At 36.5% G+C, this 26979-nt stretch overlaps 1 protein-coding gene across 1 annotated transcript in view; it reads right to left on the reverse strand.

Annotated features, from left to right (window-relative positions):
• Positions 1-26894, reverse strand: part of DSC1 (desmocollin 1) — a gene marked incomplete at both ends in the record, with an annotated part of 43679 nt that extends 16785 nt beyond the window's left edge. The window contains 13 exon segments of the mRNA XM_081252133.1: positions 63-184; positions 1510-1752; positions 2083-2202; positions 2205-2275; positions 9109-9255; positions 9404-9663; positions 14773-15014; positions 16182-16223; positions 16226-16325; positions 21914-22085; positions 22087-22108; positions 23581-23665; positions 26832-26894. Of these exon segments, the coding sequence (XP_081108259.1) occupies positions 63-184; positions 1510-1752; positions 2083-2202; positions 2205-2275; positions 9109-9255; positions 9404-9663; positions 14773-15014; positions 16182-16223; positions 16226-16325; positions 21914-22085; positions 22087-22108; positions 23581-23665; positions 26832-26894 (1689 nt within the window).
• Between the last annotated feature and the right edge of the window lie 85 nt (positions 26895-26979).

Consider the following 26979-nt stretch of genomic DNA (forward strand, 5'->3'; position numbering starts at 1 on the left):
TTACATAATAATCAACTGTCATCATTGAACCACCATACAAAGCAAAGTGAAATCTGATTTACCATCACTTCTTCTCTGGGTGCTTCAGTATTTGATACAATTAAGTTTTGCTTGGCTACATCTTCTGGAAAACATTTCTTTACTGTACTCTTAGCAGTAACACAGATACATGTAAACAAAATACCTAAAAAATAAAAATATATAAGTAAAATAGCATTTTTTCATGCTGGTATATATTAATTCATTTGAATCATTTGATTTGTTTTAAAGTTTCTTCAGAGAACTTTAAAAAAATTGTTCCATAAATTGAGATCTCTTTGGATCATAAAATTTAAAACAGAATATTAACAAATGTATTAGTATACAGACCAGCTCTGTCTTAGTGAGGTTATGTTATTAGGCTAAATAAGATACAAATCAATTAAAAGGAAGAAAGATGAAGTGAACATAGTTTATTAATAGCTCTCTTCCCAGGTCCAGAATTAAATGCTTTCCTTATTTCCTCCACACTGAAATAGTAACTGCATTTGATTGGAATTTAAGCTAGTATTATTGGTATTTAAAATCCACAGAGAACAACAACTCAAAGATCTTAGAATCACAAAACAAAGAACATTAGGCATAACTCAAACAGGAAAGGCAATTATGTAAAATCAGTGCCTGGCTTTGAAAGTGTACATCAGGTGCTAAGAGGAATATCCAGTTTAACCTGAAACACAAATCAATGAACACAGACAAAGTAAAGACTATGGGAAAAGTTTGTAAATGCAAATAGGCTGTATGTAGTCAAATAGATTGTTAAAAAAAGAAAAAAGGGAGGAAGGAAGGGGAAAGGAGCAAACAAAGGAAAGAGGAGAGAGAGGAAGAGAGGGAGGGAGGAAGGAAGGAGGGAAGCCTGGGTAATGATTTCCATCACTTTTGCACCTCCAAAAACCAGTTTGCAGAATGCAAAATCTTAGGATTCTTTGCATCCATTACTTTTCCTCAGTGGCTCACCGTATGACCATTTCTCCCACGTTGGAGTCTTATTAAGATGTATGCTAAATCACTTCATTAATATACATTAATAATGAGCATAAACATCTAAGTAAATTTTGAAACTACTCTTTTCACTAACTCTTTCTGTGCATTCACTATATGAACGTGGCTGGTTGAGAGACTATAATATTTTGTACGGGAGAGAATCTTAACATTAATTTTATCCAATCTCTTCACTTCACACATGGAAAAAAGCACTTAAAGAAGAGGAAATGATTTACCCAGTGTCTCACAGCTAATTCTTGGAAGAACTAAGGCTATAGTTCTGAAAATTACTTTAAATTTAATCTGCTCTTACTGATAGGTTTATTCATCTATGACTCAGTACCCCAAGCCATAGAGTTCACGCAAGATTTTTAAAAGGACACATTTATCAAAGGCTATAAATGTCACTGATGTAAAGAACTGCCATATGTTTTAAAAAATATTAGATAACATTTCAGCTAACACATTCTAGATAATTATACTTACTTGACAACAATGCAGAACCCAACACCATGTCAAGAATAGCCCATCTTCCAAGTATTGCATTTGATCGCCTTGCATCTCTCGGAACTTTAGTAGTCATTCTACATTCAGATGGAATTGTACAGTCACATACTCTCACTGATAACATGTGTTCTGCAGAAACACCATGTCTATCTTTTATTTGGAGAGGCACAGAATAATAGTTATAATCAAGATTTTGCAGTCCACGAAGAATGGCAGTTTTACCTATGTGAAAAAAAGACAGATTTTGATTTCTTGAAAAGCCAGGAAAATTAACTGACATTGCTCTATGCTTACCTATACTATTCTATATTTAATATATTATTCAAATATTATATTAAAATGGATTTGTATGTTTTCTTAAAGATATTCAGAACAAGAGTCTAAACATAAGTATATTATTCATTGCTTTAAAAAACAAGGTATTATCCTTTTTCTGGGATCAATAAAATAATTTACTAAAATTAATATTTATTTATTATAATGAACTAAGGTGAAAATCGAGACCACCATCTTAAGTTCCTATTGATTAGAAGGTTTAGCATAACTACATACCATCCGTTAATGTCTCTATTGTCCAAAGTTTGCTGGCAGAATTATCGAGAATGAATTGAAAACGTGGCCCATTATCAGGTCCATCTTGATCTACAAGTTTGAGAACAGCAAAATCCAAATCACTTCTTTTCCAATTTGTGGTGCGTGATCATTATCATCTTCCAAAAGAACTACTAATGTTCCAGTGCAAGATCTGTTATATAAGAAAAACAAAAAATAGGATACTTCTTCACTTAAGTTTATTTTCAACAATCTCTATGATGTACAGTTGACATCTGCTTTCTACTAGTTGTCTGAACTGGAATTTCATACACTTTCTGAACCACAAATAGCATTGCTACCAGTACAAAATAGTGACATTACTCTTCCTTGGAGATTGGTAGCTGTATCAGATGATATCTTGAGGTGCTTTTTAAAACTGAAAGGTATGAGATTATAAGTAATGCCACTAAGGAATAACCAGTTAAGAAGAAAATTGATTTCTTACATCTTTCTTTAGGAAGAACATACATTCATGCTTAAAATACAAACACTTTACATTTGGTCATAGTCACTTCTTTGACTTCGTCTCTTGACCTTCTTCTTCATCTACTCTTTGTTCAGACTTTGTAAAACTGACCATCAAACTCAGTAGGTGTGCTCCTGCCTGTGTACAGTTTTGGCACATTCTATTGCCACTGCTGGGAATACGTTTCTTCTCTTCTCTGCCTGACAAAACCTTATTATCCTTTAAGAATCCATTCAAATATCACCTCCGCATGAAACCTGCTGTGACTTCTACAGACAATGGTAGCAACATTCTCCTTCAATTTCTCAGAACCCTTGGTTCATCTTTGGCTCATGCACTGAACTGTGAACATGTTCATCCTAAGGGCTAAGTTGTATTCATCTTGAGTGCCTAGTGATCTGGGCACAGTATTTCTTGGCTAACTTAAAACTTAATACTAACACATTGAATATAATGCACTTACTATTTTTAGACTTTGTAAAAAAATTAATTGAATAAACTGTAAAAAAGTTGCACCCCCCACCCCCATTTAATCAATTTGCTTTTGAGAATAAGAACTGTTGGGCTTCACTGGTGGCACAGTGGTTAAGAATCCGGCTGCCAATTCAGGGGACACGGATTCGAGCCCTGGTCCAGGAAGATCTCACAAGTCGCAGAGCAACTAAGCCCATGTGCCACAACTACTGAGCCTGCACTCTAGAGCCCACGAGCCACAACTACTGAGTCCATGAGCCACAACTACTGAAGCCCACGCACCTAGAACCCATGCTCTGCAACAAGAGAAGCCACCGCAATGAGAAACCCACGCACGGCAAGGAAGAGTAGCCCCCGCTTGCCACAACTAGAGAAAGCCCGTGCGCAGCAACAAAGAGCCAACACAGCAAAAAATAAATAAATAAAATAAGTTTATTAAAAAAAAAAAGAGAATAAGAACAGTTACTCATCTCCAGCTCTCCACTATTATTGGTCTAATGTTTCACACGTAAGTCTAAATAAGTATTTTTAATTAACATAACGCCCATTACTGGTGTTTAAGAGATACTGAAGTTTAAAAAATATGTTCAAATTTTATCATTTGTAATAAAATTACAAACTACTATAAATGGTAAGCTTTCAAAATTGAAATAAACAGAAAACTAACTGATGAAATTTCTCACTTTTTTTGCTTTGAATGCTAGTCTAAATTTTGGTGCATAAATATTGATTTTATCATAAAGACTACCATAAATCATGTGTAAATGTAATCTGTTTTTTCTTTTTAGGTTGAAATAACAATTAAGCCATATTGGATAGTGTATTTCAGTGCAACTTTTTCTGTTGAATAACTAAAAAATTAATTTATTCAAAGTGACTTTTAAATTAATCAGTTACATAAGGTAACTGCAGTATATACCTATTTTATCTGAACAAGTTTTACAATATCTAGAAATTAAAGAGAGATACAGCAGGCTTCCCTGGTGGTGCAGTGGTTAAGAATCCGCCTGCCAATTCAGGGGACACGGGTTCAAGCCCTGATCCAGGAAGATCTTACATGCCGCGGAACGACTAAGCCTGTGTGCCACAACTACTGAGCCCACGTGTCACAACTACTGAAGCTCGCATGCCTGGAACCCGTGCTCCGCAGCAAGAGAAGCCACCGCAATGAAGAGTATAGAAAGCCTGCACACAGCAACGAAGACCTAACGCAGCCAAAAATAAATAAAATAAATAAATTTATTAAAAAATAAAGAGAGATACAATTTTTATTTTAAAAAATCTGCAATAGCATATAAACATTTGGGACTGCCATAAATTTGTAAATAAATTTGAATACAAGTAACAACTTCAAACCCTAACAAAGAAGTGAATAATGGGAAAAAAGAAGCTCTTATTTTTTTAATAAAAAAAAAATTACAGATACTACCTGTGAGTCACCATGTGTGCTCTGATTTTACTTTTTAAAATTTAAGCAGAGAACTATTTCTCTTTAAGGAATAGAAATCTCACTTTTAAAAAATCTAATAAAGAAATAGAGGGACTTGCCTGGAGGTCCAATGGTTAATGAAGAGTCCGCGCTTCCAATGCAGGGGACGTGGGTTTGATCCCTGGTTGAGGAACTAAGATTCTGCATGCCGCAGTGCAGCAAAAAAAAAAAAAAAAAAAAAAAAATTCAACCAACATTCATCACATAAATGATTATTTTCCATCACAGTCTGTTTTAAGCATGTTGTTAAAAAGGGGAAAACTTGAAATTGTTAAAATGGATAGTAGTCAAAGCCACAGCTGAAAACAAAGTCCTAGATGCCTTCTAAAACTATGAAAGACTGATTGCAAATTTTTCCTTACTTCTGAGAAATAGAGCAAAAAGTAAGTAATTACTGATAATAGTTGAAGATTGTGAGAAGGTAATTGAGTGTGTATGTTTGTCTACTTCTAAACCTTATTTTAAATTAAGCACATAAGCAAATGCCAAGTATCGGTGAGTAAGGAATGTCATAATATTGGAGCTAGAAAGTACATCTTGGGTTAACTAAAATCTAAACTTACATGTCAACAATAGGGACTCTGAAATGCAAGAGTTCTCCATTGCTATTTAAGTTTCCAGGAACTGGAAGTTCACTGTTATGAATCAGCCCACTCCATGTACAGAACTCTTTAATTAGCCACTAGAAAGTTTTCAGGTTCTTTCTTATCAAGCTATAATACACCCCTTAATCATTTCCAATTTTTTCATGGGTTATTTTGAACTATACACAAAATGTTTACCTCTTCCACATGACAACCCTGAAATATTTATTTTAAGAAAATTCTTTTTACAGCCGAATATAACAAAGCATTTGTAAACTTTTGAACTCAAGTTTCTATAATACATTAAAACTAATTGTTCCAGGTGCCTATTATGCACTTGAACTTGCAAAGCTCTTGGTAGTGAAATTCACAACCTGGACCTGGAGAGTCACAGGGCTCTCAAACAACAGAGGAGTGACAAATATCAGTACCTACACGAAGCAAACATGCCAAGATCTCTGCCAGATGCTTGGTAAAAAAGATATTTAGCAATGATAAGGGTCCTTGTATGAAAATGAGTTCAGAGTCTAGCTAGAGGAAAATAATGTACATGAGAAACAATGTGAGCACCCTTTTATAGAGAAGACACATCAACTGTGATAATTACGATATTATTCCCAGGGAAGGAGGGCGTAAAAGGTCTTCATAGAAGAACTGAACAGGGACTTCCCTGGTGGTGCAGTGGTTAAGAGTCCGCCTGCCAGTGCAGGGGACATGGGTTCGAGCCCTGGTCTGGGAGGATCCCACATGCGGCGGAGCAGCTAAGGCCGTGCGCCACAACTACTGAGCCTGCATGCTGCAACTACTGAAGCCCGCACACCTACAGCCCGTGCTCCGCAACAAAAGAAGCCACCGCAATGAGAAGCTCGTGCACCACAGCAAAGAGTAGCTCCCACTCACTGCCAACTAGAGAACGCCCGCGTGCAAACTGAACAAAGACTAGTGAGAGCTACCACAGAAGATGTCACTGCCATTCATTTGAAGAAGCAAAGGGACCTGAATTTCAAACAGGAGGGGCAGTCTAATTCTAGGTAGAGGGTGTATAAAACGGTGCTTTCTAGAGTGAAAGCAGGGAAACCAGCTTGACTGACTGACAAAAATATTGACACAAAAAATACAAGGAAATAAACTGGATTCGAAGAAAGCTGGAATACCTAGATCATCATCATAAAATATTTATGAGCATCAAAACTAAACATTCATTTGGAAATATAAGTACTTATTTATATATTTGGCCCTTGGAAGCATATATTAAATGGATTAAAGTTCAAATAAACAAAATCCTTCATGACACCCTACGGTTTTCCACTAACATTTATAGCACCTTTATCTTTACTTCTTGAGCACATCCAAGTTATCCATGGGCCTGGGACATAGACTCACAAAGTTTAGATTTGACATTTCATTTCTTTGTGCTATGATCACTGTATTTAAAGACATTCTTTTGTCACCAAAAGACCAAGTTAATTTCTTATATCTCTGTTTTCCATATTTTCCTTCTCTCCAAAAAGTATTTCATTTTCTATCACCAAGCTTCTGCATTTCCGTGAAGTTTCCTCCCTTTATCTTTTAATCTGGGTGGGCAACTCTTTAACTGATTTCCACTTCTCATGATATGCATACATTCTTTGATGGGGAACATTTTCATACCAGGGAATCTGTTATGAGAACATAATAATCCCTCAACTGATATTGTATGAAAATTTGACCTTGTCTTATGAATCCTAATTTTCATGGCCTAGTACTTGGAACTTAAAAGACAATCAACATTTGTGGAATAAGTGAGTAAATATAAATCCTTGTTTGACATCATAATTGTGTTCCTGAACCATTCAGATTTCACTTTTGCCTATATAGAAGCAGCAAATCACCAGGATTATAAAGGAGTGGCAATGTTAACTATATTTCTCAGTTAATGTTTTGCCCATTCTTTAGTAGATTTTTTTTCCTACTTATACTGAAAGAGTTACATTAAAAGATTGTGTGAGAGGTATCAAGAGGAAAGGAAGATCATATGCACATGATTAAGTAATAATATTCAAATTGAGGTTTTCTTTCAGATTTTGAAATCTAAAAATTTTTGGCTCATGGGCATAGTTCTTTCAAACTGCTTGGTCATCTCACTGATTATGACGTGCAACAGACCATTTCCATCCCAGGGTTAACAGGAATAGACCAAGGCTGAGAGAGGAAGTAAGGAAAAAACCTGAATGGGACACATGTAGATGAACTGGCTTGCCCTTCCTCTATAAATCATAAGCAGCAGTATCTTCATTAGTTTAACCTTTGTCTCTCATCAGAGAATCTATTTTTTTCATAGATGTGGCTTTTAGTGTAAAGCTATAGAAAAAAGTATGGGTATAATATGTGAGAAAACATCTGTCTTTATCTTATTATCAAGATATCAAGGGGCAAAATGAATAAACATGAAACATTTCATGACTTACTTCCAACTTTTGTTTATTTCCGTGGGATTTGATATGTGTTTATTCATACACTCACCCATTCCTTCTAAAGAAATTCAGTGATTCTATAGAAAAAGACCACAACATTGCTTTACCAGCTTGTTTTTTTGAACATCTAGTATATAAAAATATGCTAACCATAAAATTAATGGAAACCATCTTGGATTAAGCAGATAGTCAAAAACATAGGCTCTGTCATAAAAGCCCAAGTTCATTCACCTTTATCATTAATAGAAATTTACCCCAAATGAGTGAGTAATTGGTGTGGTGGAATGCCATATTGTAACTTCTATTTATATTTTTTATCATCTTCTTTTAATATCTATTTTTATGATATATACATTAGCATAGTAGTATATGTATATAAATAAACACACTAGTAAATATATGGGAGTGGTTATGGACTGGTCTCAGCCTATCAATAACCAAGGTTGCAGCTGAACTGGCCCTTGTGGTTCCTCTTATGATTGCAAGATGTCCTAAGTAATAACGGTCAGGAAACATTGAAAAAAAAAAAGGTTTATTACTTACAAGTCCTGGAAATTACCTGGCACACATGGGGCCACAGAACAAGAGTAAGTTTGTGGGGAATGGACGGGGTGGGGCAAGGGGAGTGACACCTGGGATTCTTCTTTTATTGAGGTGGAGGCTGGGGCCTTGGGTTTCACAGGCTCACTCTTAATTTAAAACACAAGAGCAGGAATTTAAAGCACAGGAAGAGATAAAACCAGCAGCCCAAATGGTGAGTTACTGAAATCAACCAAGATCTCTAAAACAAAGGAGCCTGGGGAGATGGGGTGGGGGTCAGCCTGGCTCTTGATCTAGTTCTGTGGTTAGCAATGTGTTTATTTGAGATATCAGTCAAAGCTTAAGTCTGACACTTGCATTACAAAAAGAGAAGCCAACTGACAGGGCTTACACTGCAAAGGTCTATATTCAAAAATGATTTACTGCTTGGAGGATATATTCAAAACAGTTTCGAGATCTCTACTTTAGGACATTTGAAGAACAGTTCTTCACAAAACAGGTTCTAGAATTAACCTTGGAGAATGATTGTAAACCTCAGCAAAAGACATTAAAAATCATTGTTTGACCATTTATTTAGGAAATAGGATAAATGTTTTATTCCCCAGTAAGAGAGACTCAGAACAAATCTATCTGAACACAACCGTTGAAGGTGGGTTGAATCCCTCCAGCAAGTTCAGATCAGAATAATCTAAATCTGTACTCCTGAGAAAAATAGGGATCCTTGATGATGCCACTATGTCCATGGAAGAAGTCAAATAATATGGACCTTGAAACTGGGACTTCGGCCGTTCACCACCTCCTAGTTTTGCATTAGTGATGCACTGGGACCTAAATTGGGTGGTTTCCAAGCAATTAAGCAATCATAATGCAAACATTTTTTGCATTAAATTTTGATCTGGAAACAAACAAATTTAAATTTAGCTCCAAGATTTTCTAAAATATGTCCTATATTTATATTTTATTTCTAGAAAATTGCACTCACCTGCATCCATTGCAATCACGGAAACATTGTACTGGTTGTCTTTTACAAATGTTGATTTTCTATCTAGAACTTTTACGGTTTTGAAGTCACCAGTGTATCCATTAATTTCAAACCAGTTATCTTCATCTCTTATCTTCTTATACCTAGTTTTTAGAAATCAAATGTAAATGCTCAAACCAAAGAGTGGACATAATCTCAAAATCCGTCATCCTAAAAATACATAGGATGTTCCCAAATTTGAAATCAATTATCATCACAATTAAAAAGAAGGAAATTTTGAAAATACATTACCTTAAGCTCTCAGCAGTGCCACTGTCCGGATCCACTGCTTCGTATCCAAGGAGTGTTGTGCCCACTGGGAGGCCATCTTTACTCTTAATAACTTTTACTGGTAGTTGGCATTCAGGGCCCTCATCATGGTCTTTAACTTTAACAGTGACAGTTGTAATGCACATAGTATGAGTTTGTGAGTTTGCTGCGTTAGAGAATTGTGCTTCGTTAATTACACCAATTTGCAAAACCATTTGGCGATGTACATCATAGTTCAATGACTGTTCAATAAACATACCATGATGAGTCTCTCTATATATACATATACAGAGAGGACATAACTATGTTTCCAAGTTTTAGCACAAAAGGGAAAATCATTTTTATGTGTAAAATGTTACCAAAAGTTGTTGCTAATGTATTAACGACGAATAATTAGCTTCCTATAGTGACAAACACTATCAAATGTAAAATTGAGGGATCGATCCAAGAAGAAGATATAACAATTGTAAATATTTATGCACCAAACATAGGAGCACCTCAATACATAAGGCAAATACTAACAGCCATAAAAGGAGAAATCGACAGTAACACAATCATAGTAGGGGACTTTAACACCCCACTTTCACCAATGGACAGATCATCCAAAATGAAAATAAATAAGGAAACACAAGCTTTAAATGATACATTAAACAAGATGGACTTAGTTGATATTTATAGGACATTCCATCCAAAAACAACAGAATACACATTTTTCTCAAGTGCTCATGGAACATTCTCCAGGATGGATCATATCTTGGGTCACAAATCAAGCCTTGGTAAATTTAAGAAAATTGAAATTGTATCAAGTATCTTTTCCGACCACAATGCTATGAGACTAGATATCAATTACAGGAAAAGAGCTGTAAAAAATACAAACACATGGAGGCTAAACAATACAGTACTTAATAACGAAGTGATCACTGAAGAAATCAAAGAGGAAATAAAAAAATACCTAGAAACAAATGACAATGGAGACACGACGACCCAAAACCTATGGGACGCAGCAAAAGCAGTTCTAAGAGGGAAGTTTATAGCAATACAATCCCACCTTAAGAAACAGGACACATCTCGAATAAACAACCTAACCTTGCACCTAAAGCAATTAGAGAAAGAAGAACAAAAACATCCCAAAGTTAGCAGAAGGAAAGAAATCATAAAAATCAGATCAGAAATAAATGAAAAAGAAATGAAGGAAACGATAGCAAAGATCAATAAAACTAAAAGCTGGTTCTTTGAGAAGATAAACAAAATTGATAAACCATTAGCCAGACTCATCAAGAAAAGAAGGGAGAAGACTCAAATCAATAGAATTAGAAATGAAAAAGGTGAAGTAACAACTGACACTGCAGAAATACAGAAGATCATGAGAGATTACTACAAGCAACTCTATGCCCATAAAATGGACAACCTGGAAGAAATGGACAAATTCTTAGAAATGCACAACCTGCCAAGACTGAATCAGGAAGAAATAGAAAATATGAATAGACCAATCACAAGCACTGAAATTGAAACTGTGATTAAAAATCTTCCATCAAACAAAAGCCCAGGACCAGATGGCTTCACAGGCGAACTCTATCAAACATTTAGAGAAGAGCTAACACCCATCCTTCTCAAACTCTTCCAAACAATATCAGAGGAAGGAACACTCCCAAACTCATTCTACGAGGCCACCATCACTTTGATACCAAAACCAGGCAAGGATGTCACAAAGAAAGAAAACTACAGGCCAATATCACTGATGAACACAGATGCAAAAATCCTCAACAAAATACTAGCAAACAGAATCCAACAGCACATTAAAAGGATCATACACCATGATCAAGTGGGGTTTATTCCAGGAATGCAAGGATTCTTCAATATACGCAAATCAATCAACGTGATACACCATACTAACAAATTGAAGGAGAAAAACCATATGATCATCTCAATAGATGCAGAGAAAGCTTTCGACAAAATTCAACACCCATTTATGATAAAAACCCTGCAGAAAGTAGGCATAGAGGGAACTTTCCTCAACATAATAAAGGCCATATATGACAAACCCACAGCCAACATTGTCCTCAATGGTGAAAAACTGAAACAATTTCCACTAAGATCAGGAACAAGACAAGGCTGCCCACTCTCACCACTCTTATTCAACATAGTTTTGGAAGTTTTAGCCACAGCCATCAGAGAACAAAAGGAAATAAAAGGAATCCAAATTGGAAAAGAAGAAGTAAAGCTGTCACTGTTTGCAGATGACATGATACTATACATAGAGAATCCTAAAGATGCTACCGAAAAACTACTAGAGCTAATCAATGAATTTGGTAAAGTAGCAGGATACAAAATTAATGTACAGAAATCTCTGGCATTCCTGTACACTAATGATGAAAAATCTGAAAATGAAATCAAGAAAACACTCCCATTTACCATTGCAACAAAAAGAATAAAATATCTAGGAATAAACCTACCTAAGGAGACAAAAGACCTGTATGCAGAAAATTATAAGACACTGATGAAAGAAATTAAAGATGATACAAATAGATGGAGAGATATACCATGCTCCTGGATTGGAAGAATCAATATTGTGAAAATGACTCTACTACCCAAAGCAATCTACAGATTCAATGCAATCCCTATCAAACTACCACTGGCATTTTTCACAGAACTAGAACAAAAAATTTCAAAATTTGTTTGGAAAAACAAAAGACCCCGAATAGCCAAAGCAATCTTGAGAACGAAAAACGGAGCTGGAGGAATCAGGCTCCCTGACTTCAGACTATACTACAAAGCTACAGTAATCAAGACAGTGTGGTACTGGCATAAAAACAGAAAGATAGATCAGTGGATCAGGATAGAAAGCCCAGAGATAAACCCACGCACATATGGTCAACTTATCTTTGATAAAGGAGGCAGGAATGTACAGTGGAGAAAGGACAGCCTCTTCAATAAGTGGTGCTGGGAAAACTGGACAGGGACATGTAAAAGTTTGAGATTAGATCATTCCCTAACACCATACACAAAAATAAGCTCAAAATGGATTAAAGACTTAAATGTAAGGCCAGAAACTATCAAACTCTTAGAGGAAAACATAGGTAGAACACTCTATGACATAAATCACAGCAAGATCCTTTTGGACCCACCTCCTAGAGAAATGGAAATAAAAACGAAGATAAACAAATGGGACCTAATGAAACTTCAAAGCTTTTGCACAGCAAAGGAAACCATAAACAAGACCAAAAGACAACCCTCAGAATGGGAGAAAATATTTGCAAATGAAGCAACTGACAAAGGATTAATCTCCAAAATTTATAAACAGCTCATGCAGCTCAATAGCAAAAAAACAAACAACCCAATCCAAAAATGGGCAGAAGACTTAAATAGGCATTTCTCCAAAGAAGATATACAGACTGCCAACAAACACATGAAAGAATGCTCAACATCATTAATCATTAGAGGAATGCAAATCAAAACTACAATGAGATATCATCTCACACCAGTCAGAATGGCCATCATCAAGAAATCTAGAAACAATAAATGCTGGAGAGGGTGTGGAGAAAAGGGAACACTCTTGCACTGCTGGTGGGAATGTGAATTGGTACAGCCACTATGGAGAACGGTATGGATGTTCCTTAAAAAACTAAAAATAGAACTACCATATGACCCAGCAATCCCACTACTAGGCAAATACCCTGAGAAAACCATAATTCCAAAAGAGACATGTACCAAAATGTTCATTGCAGCTCTATTCACAATAGCCCGGAGCTGGAAACAACCTAAGTGTCCATCATCGGATGAATGGATAAAGAAGATGTGGCACATATATACAATGGAATATTACTCAGCCATAAAAAGAAACGAAACTGAGCTATTTGTAATGAGGTGGATAGACCTAGAGTCTGTCATACAGAGTGAAGTAAGTCAGAAAGAGAAAGACAAATACCGTATGCTAACACATATATACGGAATTAAAAAAAAAATGTCATGAAGAACCTAGGGGCAAAACGGGAATAAAGACACAGACCTACTTGAGAATGGACTTGAGGATATGGGGAGGGGGAAGGGTAAGCTGTGACAAAGCAAAAGAGAGGCATGGACATATATACACTACCAAACGTAAGGTAGATAGATAGTGGGAAGCAGCCGCAGAGCACAGGGAGATCAGCTCGGTGCTTTGTGACCGCCTGGAGGGGTGGGATGGGGAGGGTGGGAGGGAGGGAGATGCATGAGGGAAGGGATGTGGGAACAGATGTATATGTATGACTGATTCACTTTGTTATAAAGCAGAAACTAATTAAAAAAAAAAAAAGTAAAATTGTTCAATTTTAAGATTCAACAAATTTTTCTTCTCGCTTTCCTTTGGAAAGGTCCTGCTTTCATTTTTTTTTTATTACACGTTTAAATACTAATAGAAATACAGAATAAGTGTTTGAATAAATTCAAATGGACTATTTCTCATTATTTTATTATTATCAAATGGGATAACAGTGATAACTATATTAGCAAAAGTCCCTCTAAGCTAAGTATACAAAATAATTACATAGACTGTAACCAAGCAGGACCCTATGGGGCCTTCCCAGGGCAGACTTCTCCCCCATATACTCTGCTTTAGCTCCTTTCTGTAGTGCCTAGATAATAGTATCTGATGCACAGTTCCTGAGTTGTTTTAAAGATGTGAAAAGTCCCCACCAAATGGAAGATGTTAACTACTTGATGACCATGAGCTCATAGCCCACAGGCCTAAGGACTGATAATGTTAACCCCTATGACACCACCCTGTTACCTCACCATCAACCAATCAGAGAACTGTGCAGGAGTTGATCACATTCTCTGGGATGCCCCTCCCTCACCTTGCCTTTACAAATGGTTTGCTAAAATCCTTAGGGGAGTTTGGAGTTTTTGAGCACAAGACACCTGTTCTCCTTGTATTGGCACCTTTACAATAAAGCTGCACTTTCCTTCACTACAACTTGGTGTCAGTAGATTGGCTTTACTGCCAGAGGGCGAGTGGGCCTGAGTTTGGTTCAGTAATAAGACTACTAGGACATGAGATTTGGCTATAATGGAGCAGTTACTCTGAGTATCTGAGTCAAAAGGTATAATCATATTATCTAGCAACACCTTCTCAAAGTATATTATATACGGATTTGTTAGTTCATGAACTAAGTAACTAGAAAGAATCCCAAAACAATAAATGATTAGAGACTAAAATATATCAAAATAACAAAAAAAAGAAAGAAAGAAATCTAGAAAAAAGTCCAAAAATATTTTTTAAAGAAATTTAAAAAAAGAAAGGAAAAATAAGCAATATTATAATTAAAGGACAGTTTCTAAAAATTTTATAAGGAACACAAAATGAAAATACTTACTGTAACTTCTTTGGGAGTCCATGATCCGTTTACACATAGTTTAGTGATTGAGAAATTAATTAAGCAATTCATTACTTCTCTATCCAGTAAACGTGTAGTTGTGGTGATGACACCTGTGTCTGGATGTATGGAGAAATGCTTTGGATTGTCTGGAATTTGCTGTAAGATTTTATATTTCAGACGAGTATGTAGAGCATCAGGTTCATCGAGGTCTATGGCAGTCACTTTTCTCACTGAAGTTCCTGTTTAGATAAATCCAATACTGTCAACAACTTAAGATAGCGATATATTTGAATTACAAACAAAAATAAAATCAAGGCATTGCTGTGGCATATTCTCCCAAAAACCCCACAAGTTGACTGATTTTACAGATAAGTGGAGAAGTATCTAAATGCTCTCCCACAACTCCAAGATCCCCTAACCTGGAAACTTCAGTTAGGTGGCTACTGTGGATAACATAATTTGTGTTCTGCATGTGTGAGAACATCCACCCCACCGTTGGTAACAGAGGTTCTCAAATTCTTCCTCTCAATCCAGTACACGGGCCATTTTTTGATGGGACCTTCTCTGTATATCTTGTTTCTTTAATATCCCACTTGATAGTGTTAAAGGAAAGGCACAGCTTTGCATATGATAACAAAGGTTTTATGCTTTTATATTTTAATAAATGTGCTGAATTGTTAATACATACAAGACAAACATTATGCAACACTCAGAATATCATTTGGACAAGCTTTATGGCTCAGAAATCAGAGTATTGGTAATGTTACTTTAGCAAACCATTTATTGTGGGAAAATAATATTAAGTGTGCACACAAAATAATGTTAAATATGCACATAGAAACTAAGAACATATCTTGTGATTTTTGAGAATGAACTAGACTTGTTATGCCCTTTGGTTTGATGAGGCCACAATCTTGGCTGCTGAGAGCATCAAACCAGTTTTAATTTTTTTTCAATTTGTTTGGGAAATAAGCTAAGTAAAGAAATGCATATGTTATTATAAGCCAGATCAGCACTTCCATACCATAATCTATTTCTGGGTCCTTGAAAATGTATTGCGACTTTATAAAGATTCAAATGCTCTATTGCTTTATGAATACATCTGGGACACATATGTACATGATCAAAATAGAAAATATAAACAGCCTTTGTCTGTCATTGCGGATTAATCTAACAAAGTTAGTAACTTTGTGTATCAGTTAGCTGCCTTCTACATGTGCCTAGAAAATGAGCACAAAAAAGGTTTGCCTTTGAAGCGCCTATGATCTTATAAGACTACAAAGTTTTATGTAGAATATCCATGAAAGTCAAGCATTTAAAAATGTTTTGCATAACTGTGCCTAAAAGATTAATGAAGAATTCAACTGAAGCAAAATTCTCATGTTTTTCCTAAGATGTGAACTTACCGGTTTGGCAATTCTCAGGCACACTAAAGACAGTCAATTGTCTTCAAAATATGAGGCGTTATCATTATCATCTTCAACTTTGAATAGTAAGGGGAGTGGGTACTCAGGTGCATAACCGTCCACAGTAGTTGCATAGGCATAGATCTGAAAGGTAGACAAACACCATCAGCTAATTCTTGAATAACAAATTAGGCACAAAATTAAACCTAGCGGTTGGGGAAAGATGTAATATTTTAAAATATCATTGGCAAAGGCCTATGTAACTAAGAACTTATGCAACAGAGAGACAACACAGCAGCACAGACTATGCCTGCCCTATGGCTTCAATCCTTTCTCATTATTCTCTCACCAAGTACCACGCACTCCAGCTGAAGGAGGCTATTCTGTTCCCTGAATTAACTGCATGCAGTTCTGCTTGTTAGAATGCATGTAGACTTCCCCTAGTCATGCTAATAACAAGTATTTTTTTCTAAAGTTTATACAAAATATGATTCTAGTTATTTGTAGATTTATATACGCATATAAATATCAACTATTTCTGGGTGACTCGACTGTGTTCTTTTCTCTACCTGTATTTTCTCATTTTTCTATCAGTAACATGTATTTCTTGTGTAGTAAAAATGCTAATAAAATCAAATATATATATATTCCAAACTCTATCTCAAAATGATATATCTTGGTCCCAAATGTGAGGATTTAATGCCCTTTTTCTTTAAATACCATCAAATTATTTCTGAAGTTTTCTGGTAAATGGTTGTTGAGTTAAACAGATTTTCTTCACTGACAGTAGCAACTAAACCTGCCCAAAGTGAAGTCTGTGTTAACTCAGTTCATTACTACAACTAGCCTTCCTGATTTCCCTACCTTAACCATTTTCTAAAATGAACCAGGATTAAAATCTCAGGTATCTAACTCCTCCCCCTCTTTAGCCTTATATTCGTCAGTTGCCAGGTTCTAGAGATTACAGCATTTCTGTGTCTCTGTCATTCACTTCTCTTTTCTATTCTCAATGCCATTATCCTCATGTGACTCCAAATGTATCCTTTCATATTGTATCCTACACACATGTCCTACCAACTTTCCTACAGTTGTCCTAACTGACCTTCTCCAAACTATGTAGCCCTCAGAAGTCAGATTCATTTCCACAAAGCACAATTTTAATCATGATATTAGCTAATCAGACTTTTCAGTATCTTCCTATCATCTACCAAAGTAACACAAAATCTTCACTGTTGTGTGGAAAGGAAACATCTCATCTTCACATGCTAACCTGGAGGGGAAGAAATTTCCACTCCAATCTCTAGGACAGAAGGTTTTGAAATAACCATTCATGTTCTCTCTGTTCCCTTTTTCACTTTTCCCCAAACTACCTCCAGCTGGGTTTTTTCAGTAATAAAACTGATACTTTGATTTCTGTCAGTCTGATCCCTGTATCTTAATAAATTCTGCACTCAGGGATACAGGAGGGTATTATCACCACTTCACCACCACCACACTATTCAGCCTTCCTATCAATCCCTCCCTCTCCCCTCATATTTTTGTTTGTTTGTTTGCGGTACACGTGCCTCACTGCTGTGGCCTCTCCCGTTGTGGAGCACAGGCTCTGGATGCACAGGCTCAGCGGCCATGGCTCACGGGCCCAGCCGCTCCGCGGCATGTGGAATCTTCCCGGACCGGGGCACGAACCCGTGTCCCCTGAATCATCAGGAGGACTCTCAACCACTGCGCCACCAGGGAAGCCCTCCCCTCATATTTGATGTAATTTTTTCTTTCTTTAAACTGCTGTCATTTTGAGAGTTTTGGCTAGAAAAAAACTATGTAATTGTTTTATGTCCCTATTAGTTTCCAATTGTCCTCAGGGGTGAAGCCTGAGACTTAGGATATTTGTGTGATTGAAGCACCTAACACAGTGCCTTACATTGGGTAATTCACCAGTAAATAGCTTGTTGCATTCAATTCCATCCATCTTTTTTTTTAGGAAAATAAACCACCCCTTAAGTTTGCCTTCTGTAAAAACTGTCTTAAACATTCTATGGGACCACTTGTAATGAATTCTTCTACTTCATCACGTTGGTATTAAAACATCTCCCTATCTAACCTAAGTCCATCCTGCTGTAATTTACACTAATTTTTGCTAGTTTTTCTCTTCAATGGAAATGATCTTCTACTTCTCGCTGTATAATCACTTGTAGTTTAAAATAGCTCCTGATGCTCAACTACAAATAAATATTGTTATTCCACATTCCACTGATTTTCAGATGTAGTGATTTTGTTTCTGGTACTATTTCAGGTACTAGTTTGATTTTTCACTATTAATGTGCTGAGCATCTCCAAAATAAATAAAAATTCAAATAATTATTGTAAAGATGATTTAAACTAGAAATGCAGCTGAACTTTAAACCACAGCCTGGATCCCTTGGAGAATCCACTAATACTCATATGATAAAGAAACTAATTATAAATATTTTCATAATTAGTCACTAAAGCAGCAGTTTCAGAAAGCTCAATACAACTAATGGTTTTGCAGTCTAGTTCCCATTATTCTATATTAAAAGCAATAATAATATATTTAAATATTGTTACAATACCTATACATAGAATACTATACTTTAGTAGAATTAGTCATATTTTTAGCTAAGTTAGAAGAGTATTATTTAAATTTCTTGTGTCTACTATTGTGATATTTTCCCCTTGAATTCTTCTGTAGCTTGAAGAACCTCATCTCTTTTATCCCTTTTGCACTATAATTTGCCTTTATCTCTGTAATTGCTCTCATCTTTGGGAATGTATAAACAGTTGTCAACAGAAGATGGGGCTTGAATTTACCCTTGTAGAGAGGGGTATTGAGTGTAGACTGGGGAGAGGAAAGGAGAGAGCAGTGACACCAAAGCTGAGTGTGTACGGAATGTAACTAGCAACATGAATTTAAAGACAATGGATAGACTTGTGTGTCTGGAAAAGAAATCATATGTTACAAGATAGTAAGGCTCTGGCTGGATAGGTAAGAAGGGACCAGATTGAGCTGATTTTTCCCTATAAACTTATAAAAGGTACAGACTCTCCTCAACATTCAAAGAGGAAGAGTGTTTGCAGCTGCTTTCTTTCATAAAATAACTTGGAATTATTGAAGAAAATTCACTTCTTATACAACTCTTCTTTAAAAAACTTGCAAAAGGGCCTTATATAAATCCCTAAAAGACTAGATGCATTGAATGGTTTAAAACAAATTCCTTCAACTGCAATAATGGTGTGACTCATCCAGAAAAATCTTTACCAGACAAAATTAAACAATACAACATGGGGCAATAGAGCAAATGGGAGCACAGTAATGATATGTATTGAATTAGACCCTGTTCCCAATAATCAAGGAAATCAAATTATTTCGAACAACAATAATTTATTAACACTTAACATTCAAATAGCTTAGGTAAAAGCAAAGAATTGGAAAATCCCATCAAAAGCCCCAGTCTTGAGGACAAAATTCTGGAATATGTGCATTATTTGATCTCTGCCATTAGAATATTTTTAGAGAGCTTTACTGTTTATATGGTGATTTTGCCAGCATTATGGCATTTAATGATCACAACAGCTCTGAGGTAGATAAGACAACAATTAGCAGCCCATAAAACAGAGAAGAAAACAGATTCTTGAAGTTGTGACTTGTCCAAGACTAAAAGCAAAAGTGGCAGATACCGAAGATCCACTAATTTCCAGAGAAATAAACTTTCCAGTAAAAAACAGTAAATGATACTGACTTGATAGAAAAGCAAAGACATACTATTTTAATTTTAACCTCTACATTGACAGAGAAGGCTTCTATTCCACATTGTCTCAAGAGATTTTACAACTTGCACCATGTTTACATCTGGTTGTTATACTTTATGAATTTTGTTGATTTGCAGTTGGTGTTTCTAAATGTCAATTCAATCTTAAGCATGTTAATGGAAACTAGAGAAACACAAGTAATTCTGAAGGAAAATTACTCAAAAGGCCAACTTTGAGCAAAAATTCCAACTATTTTATTCCTTTGTCCTTTAAAAGATGTCAAAAAATAGTGAAGTAACTTATTTTATTTTGTTTTATTTTATTTTATTTTAGGCCACACCATACGGCTCTTGGGATCTTAGTTCCCTGACCATATATATCCCCTCAGCAGCGAAAGTGCAGAGTCCTAACCACTGGACAGCCAGGGAATTCCCAGTAACTTATTTTAATTATAAATTATTCTCTTTCCCTTCCCTCTTGCAATGATCTTAATAAGAAGCCAAAAGAGACAGCAGACTGACCAGTGAGAAGCAGCTAAAGACCTCAAAAATCCATAAACAGCATGTTATCAGCAGAATAAGAAATGAAGTGTACATCACAACATACAGAGCAGGCAGCTTTTTATTTCTCCACAAGAATGACTGCTAGTGTTAGAGCTTTTCTTCCTATGAAGAAGCTATAAAAGCAGCAGAGAACTTATGTATTTACATACAGATGTATGTAAATATACATATTTATCAATTATTTATTTGGCTTTTTGATGAAAAGGTCAAAATGTTTAAAGTGAAGAAATATAGCATTGCGTATCATTCTAGATACTGATTTTCACATATATAGTAACGTGAAGAAAATAAGTAACGATTGTATATAACAATATCATGGATAATGCCCGAACAATTTCTGTTTTTCATAATTTCTGTTTTTATTAATAACACACACACACACACACACACACAGAGTCAGAACCAGTTTCACCTGTTTCCTGATTTAATCACTTGTCACTTAACCGACCAGAACTTTATAGGGTTTTGGTGAAAGATGCTATCTTGAGAAATATTGACCCGCCTAAAAAGAGATAATCCATTAACAAATATTAAAGAATTGATTTTATTCCGCTAGAAGTAGTATGATGAAAATTTGTTAAAATACTAGCTACTGTGCAAAGCATTTGTATACCTATATAAAGACACACAGGTCAGCCTGTGTTCCAGCATACTTTATTTTATGTGATATGGAGACTCTTTACAATTTGGACATAAAAAAATATTTTGTAAGCCTTATTCTAAATGTATAACAAATGTAAAGTATATGTAATATGTAAGCATATTCTAAATTTGATGAAGAGTTCTTGTAATCAAAACAAATTTAGCTGGGAAAGTCTCTTATAAATCGAGTCCTCACTGCAAGAAGACGAGCTTAGTGTCAGAACATTCAAGCCAATCCGGTGAACTGGCCCTACTGCATTCTCTGAAGAGAGGGACCTCTTAGAAAGTTCTATTAAGATGGAAATAAACTGTAGATGATCTCATCTCCTCTTTAAAGAGAGACTCAAATCCATAGTTACTTGGGAGAAAGCCACTCAGGGTGGAGCACCACATCTCCAGTCAGAATGAATCTTCACTGACCCACCTTGCCTTGTTCTGCAGGTAGGTCATTCTTTTTTATTTATTTATTTTTGTTGGTTTTTTTTTTTCTTTTTTATTTTTTAGGTAGGTCATTCTTATTGCCACACCTGAATACATGTGATATTCTGACTTTGCACCCTGGCTACTGCGTTGTTCATTTTTACACCAGTTGTAAATAGCCCTATTATTCCTTAAAACCATCTAGTCTTTATGTATGTTAATTATAAGTGGAATAGACAAACAAGTGAGCATTCAAGAGCAATAATTTTAGCACAGAAGGAAATAGATGAGATGAAGGGCTCCTGTGAGCAGATTATTGTGCTTAAGTCTTGCCTAATATACCTTCCTTCCTCTTGCTTCCAGTACAATTTCTATCTCCTTCTGTTCCTGTCTCTGAGTGTCTGAAAGCAAAATGGAAAAACTCTTCTTTTCAGAAGACAAAATGAGGTCATGTGTTGTGTAAATGGAGCCAGCTTCTAGAATTCTGAAGTCAGGATCGCTTGACTGAATTAGGTTGGAGACACTCCTTCAGATTCACTGCAGGGAAGAAATTTCACTGTAATTTGTAAAGTGAAACAAGAATAGAACAAGTTTTACAGGAATGACAACCTCCAGTTAGTTCATGAGAAGCAAAAAGGGGGAGGTTATGCTTGGAATGTGTGGAGTAATTACTATTCTAAAACTTAGAGGCCATAAAAATTAAGTAATTAAATTGATGGAGTCACCATTTCCACTGCTTTCATCATAAAATAATTTATGAACAGACTTAAAATATTTTTAATGTCACTGGATTTATTGTTTCCACTTTAACTCATGTATATGTACAAATGTGCTGTTTTCTATTATATGTAGTAAACTGTATGATGTCAGATTTTGAACTTGTTTGCAATAATCTGTGATAGTTAAAACTATCTTGCAAAAAATAAGAAAACTGGTCTATACTTAAGTAATATCTCTCAGTAATACTGCAAGTACTAATTCTATAAAATCTTTTATAGGCTTAATAAACCCCAAACTTAATAATGCTTAGTGGTTGTATCAAAATATTTCCTTTACTGATTCATATTTAATATATTTACCATATTTACTATGTGTCTTTAGAGTATAGACTGTGTACCTTTTAAGTGCTTTTAAAAGATATAAGGGATTAATTCAAAACCTCAAAGCACTGGGCAAAGTATACAGAAGTATACCACTTCTGTATACAAGGTGTGTTTTTCTTTTTCTTTTTTTTTTTTGTTTTTTTTGTGTGTGTGTGTGGTACGCAGGCCTCTCACTCTTGTGGCCTCTCCCGTTGCGGAGCACAGGCTCCGGACGCGCAGGCTCAGCGGCCATGGCTCACGGGCCCAGCCGCTCCGCGGCATGTGGGATCTTCCCGGACCGGGGCACGAACCCGTGTCCCCTGCATCGGCAGGCGGACTCTCAACCACTGCGCCACCAGGGAAGCCCAAGGTGTGTTTTTCTAGATGTATGCTTAAGGCTAATGAAAGGAATGTTACCCCTGGACTCAGAACAACCAACCCACGCCTCAGGTATGGCTGTGATAGTAAGACTACTTAAATTTTTATTTGACTTTCTGAAGCTATTCTGTGAAATAGATCACATAAATTCTCGATGGGTACTTGGTCATTGTAATCAAACTCAAGCATAAATTTTGTTTGGGGCATTTCAATTTTGACACATCTGTTTTATATATAATCAATTAAAGAATGTTGGAAGCAGATCAGTCATAGCAAACTAAAACATGTTTCTGGTTTTGGTGCCTCTGTTTGTACTAAACTAAGATAATTTAGCCTTCTGATGTTTGCTCATTTTTCTGGCAAGAAAAGTGTACAGCTAACATGGTACTTTGTTTCTAACCACTACCAAAAACAAGTAGTTTATCTTTCATTTCATGTCGAATTTTAATGCAAGTAGCTACCATATGGCCTTTATCCCAAACTTTACAAGAGCAGCTGGAAGCTAAATGTAGTAGTTAAAACTACGAAATTCGTAACATGGTTTCTCACCTTTGCCTACAAGTGCTTCAGCCTGAAGATGAGAAGGAACTTGAAGAGAAATTTTCTGACAAGCATCCCAAAATAATATTAAAACCTCAAAAGAAGGGAAAAAAATCAGGAATTACATTTGATTAAACTTTCACATTACAGTTTTGTCTTATTGATAAAAGTATTGTCAATTTCAGAAACAAATTAATCTTCCAATCCTTCAATGTTTTTCATATTCATTTTAAAAGGAAACAGCAAAGAAAGTGGCTTTAGGGACACAACAGTCATTTAGTATCAATGAAAAAATTAAAATGAATAGAGTTCTTAGAACCCGAATTGTATTGCAGCCTTTCAAGAAAATGTTACACACCATTGACTCTATATAGAGTTTATCATCTCTAAGACCATTTGTAAATGTCATTCTGATTTCTTAGCATGAAGAAAGTACTTAATTCTGGAATACAATAATCACACATTTGTACACAAATCATCATTTTCACAGCCCCAAGCAATTTGACCTGTAGTTAAGTCAAGAAAATATTCGAGGATGTTTTTAACCACCTGAAGACCAACGTCCATAAATATTCACTGATCTCAAATTACTCCTTGGACTGGCTTTGCATAAACTTCAAAGTCTAAATGATCTCATTCACAAAACTAGTCTAAAAAGAAATACATTTCAAAATTTAGAGAGTAGACTTCAACAGGGTAAAGATTTTTAATTAAATTCAAGACAAAAATATTGCTTTAACAAGCTATATACCTAACTCAAGGAAAGAAGACAGAGATTATCTGAAAAATAAGAGAAAAACTATCAGTTTAAAAGTGAATGTAAGTTCAAAACCTATTTTACTTACTTTTCTTAGCATTTTCTGTTTAGTTGCTTCTTCTACTGTTTTTCCAAATGACAGTTTTGTTATTATTTAAATATAAAACAGAGCTAGGACAGGGTTTCCTTGGTGGTACAGTGGTTAAGAATACGTCTGCCAATTCAGGGGACATGGGTTCGAGCTCTGGTCCGGGAAGATCCCACATGCCGTGGAGCAACTAAGCCCACGTGCCACAACTACTGAGCCTGTGCTCTAGAACACGAGAGCCACAACTACTGAGCCCGTGTGCCACAACTACTGAAGCCCACGTGCCTAGAGCCTGTGCTCTGCAACAAGAGAAGCCACCGCAATGAGAAGCCCGTGCACCACAACAGAGAGTAGCCCCCACTCGCCACAACTAGGGAAAGCCCACGTGCAACAACAAAGACCCAATGCAACCAAAAATAAATAAATAAAATAAATAAATTAAAAAAAGAAAAGATTAAGAAAAAAACCCCGTCTTGATCAATACAGATACTAATTAAAATGCAATTAAAAATAGAGTTAGAACAGATAGGTCAATTTTATAACCAATTTTTCTCTGAGGACATATTTCTAGAGTTATGGGACCCACTATTTGGGAGAAGGAAAGAAAACCATCAGCCATATTATGGATGTATATTTCTTTTCTAACTCAACGCAAATTTATTGGCTATATCCTGTCAGCCTATTTAAACTGTCTGTAATTTTACAATAACTCTGTTAGGCAGATAATACTAAAAACTGGAATTTAAAAATTTGCATTTTTATTCTGCTTTAAATAACCACTTTTTTAAAAATGAGTCTTCTTATTTACTTGACTTATAATATTTTCATTCCTTTTTTAAAAATAATGATTACTTCTTTTTATTATAAATTTATTTATTTTTAGCTGCATGGGGTCTTCATTGCTGCACACGGGCTTTCTCTAGTTGTGGCAAGTAGGGGCTACTCTTTGTTGCGGTGTGCGGGCTTCTCATTGTGGTGGCTTCTCTCATTGCAGACCACAGGCTCTAGGCACACAGGCTTCAGTAGTTGTGGCTTGCAGGCTCTAGAGCACAGGCTCAGTAGTTGTGGCGCACGGGCTTAGTTGCTCTGCAACATGTGGGATCATCCCGGACCAGGACTCGAACCCGTGTCCCCTGTATTGGCAGACAGATTCTTAAACACTGCACCACCAGGGAAGTCCCAATGTTTTCATTCTTAATACCAGGGAATGAAGTACACAGTTACAAAGCTATTAAAAACCTGACTGGAAGACAAGTTTCTGTATTTTTTCAAGACTGTCACATTTTTCTTTATTATTTTTTTTTTCAAGTTAAACGCTGTGCTTGAACTAAGAGCTCTGCTCTTCTTTTAGCTCTTCCTGGGTAAAATTAAGAGAGTCCTGGAGGGATTTCCCTGGTGGCGCAGTGGTTAAGAATTCGCCTGCTAATGCAGGGGACATGGGTTCAAGCCCTGGTCTGGGAAGATCCCACATGCTGTGGAGCAACTAAGCCCGTGCGCCACAACTACTGAGCCTGCGCTCTAGAGCCCACGGGCCACAAGTACTGAGCCCGAGTGCCACAACTACTGAAGCCCACGTGCCTAGAGCCCGTGCTCCGCAACAAGAGAAGCCACTGGAATAAGAAGCCCGTGCACTGCAGTGAAGAGTAGCCCCGGCTCGCCACAACTAGAGAAAGCCCACGTGCAGCAATGAAGACACAATGCAGCCAAAAATAAATAAATAAATAAATTCATTAAAAAAAAAAGAAAGTCCTGGGTATTTCACCTCTCCACGCAGAATCCTTTTCCTCTTCTCACAGCTTAGTGGAACTAAGTATGTTAAATAAGTACAGCTTATTTACTAGTAGCAAAAGCAAACCTCAGAACCTCCTGGGTCAAATGGCTGAGGAGTGAATTCATTCCATCACTCCTTAAAAAAACATCACAGCAAGAATGAACAGGGGATTCCCTTGAAAAACTAACAGGTTGGCAGTGGAAACTTGAAGAGCAAACCAAACACCTGCCATCCCGGGTCTCAAGTCTTTCAACTCTTCCTTGAATTTTTCTCAGATCTGTTTTTTTTTCTCCCAGTCTACCTTCTCTGCCTTCCACTACCACCCTACTCTCTCTCTCCTTTTTTTTTTTTTTTTTTTTTTTTTTTGCAGTACGCGGGCCTCTCACTGTTGTGGCCTCTCCCGTTGCAGAGCACAGGCTCTGGACGCGCAGGCTCAGCGGCCATGGCTCACGGGCCCAGCCGCTCCGCGGCATGTGGGATCTTCCCGGACCAGGGCACGAACCTGTGTCCCCTGCATCGACAGGTGGACTCTCAACCACTGCGCCACCAGGGAAGCCACACCCTACTCTCTTTCAAGCCCAGACTGAAGGAGGGAAACACACAGTAACATGCTTGAACTCCCTAATCCTTTGCTTGTTACTCACCAGGAAAGAGAAAAGGAGCTGCTTAGAGAAGATGCTCCCTGGGGCAGTGGAGGCCACAGCCATCAGAAGCAGTCCCAATGGTCACGGGTGGTGCTGGATAACAGGGCAGCTTGGGATGCACAGGGTGGCTTCAGCAGATTCCCGACAG

The sequence above is a fragment of the Mesoplodon bidens genome (assembly GCF_964165515.1).
Source record: "Mesoplodon bidens genome assembly, chromosome: 13".
NCBI classification, from domain to species: Eukaryota; Metazoa; Chordata; class Mammalia; order Artiodactyla; family Ziphiidae; genus Mesoplodon; species Mesoplodon bidens.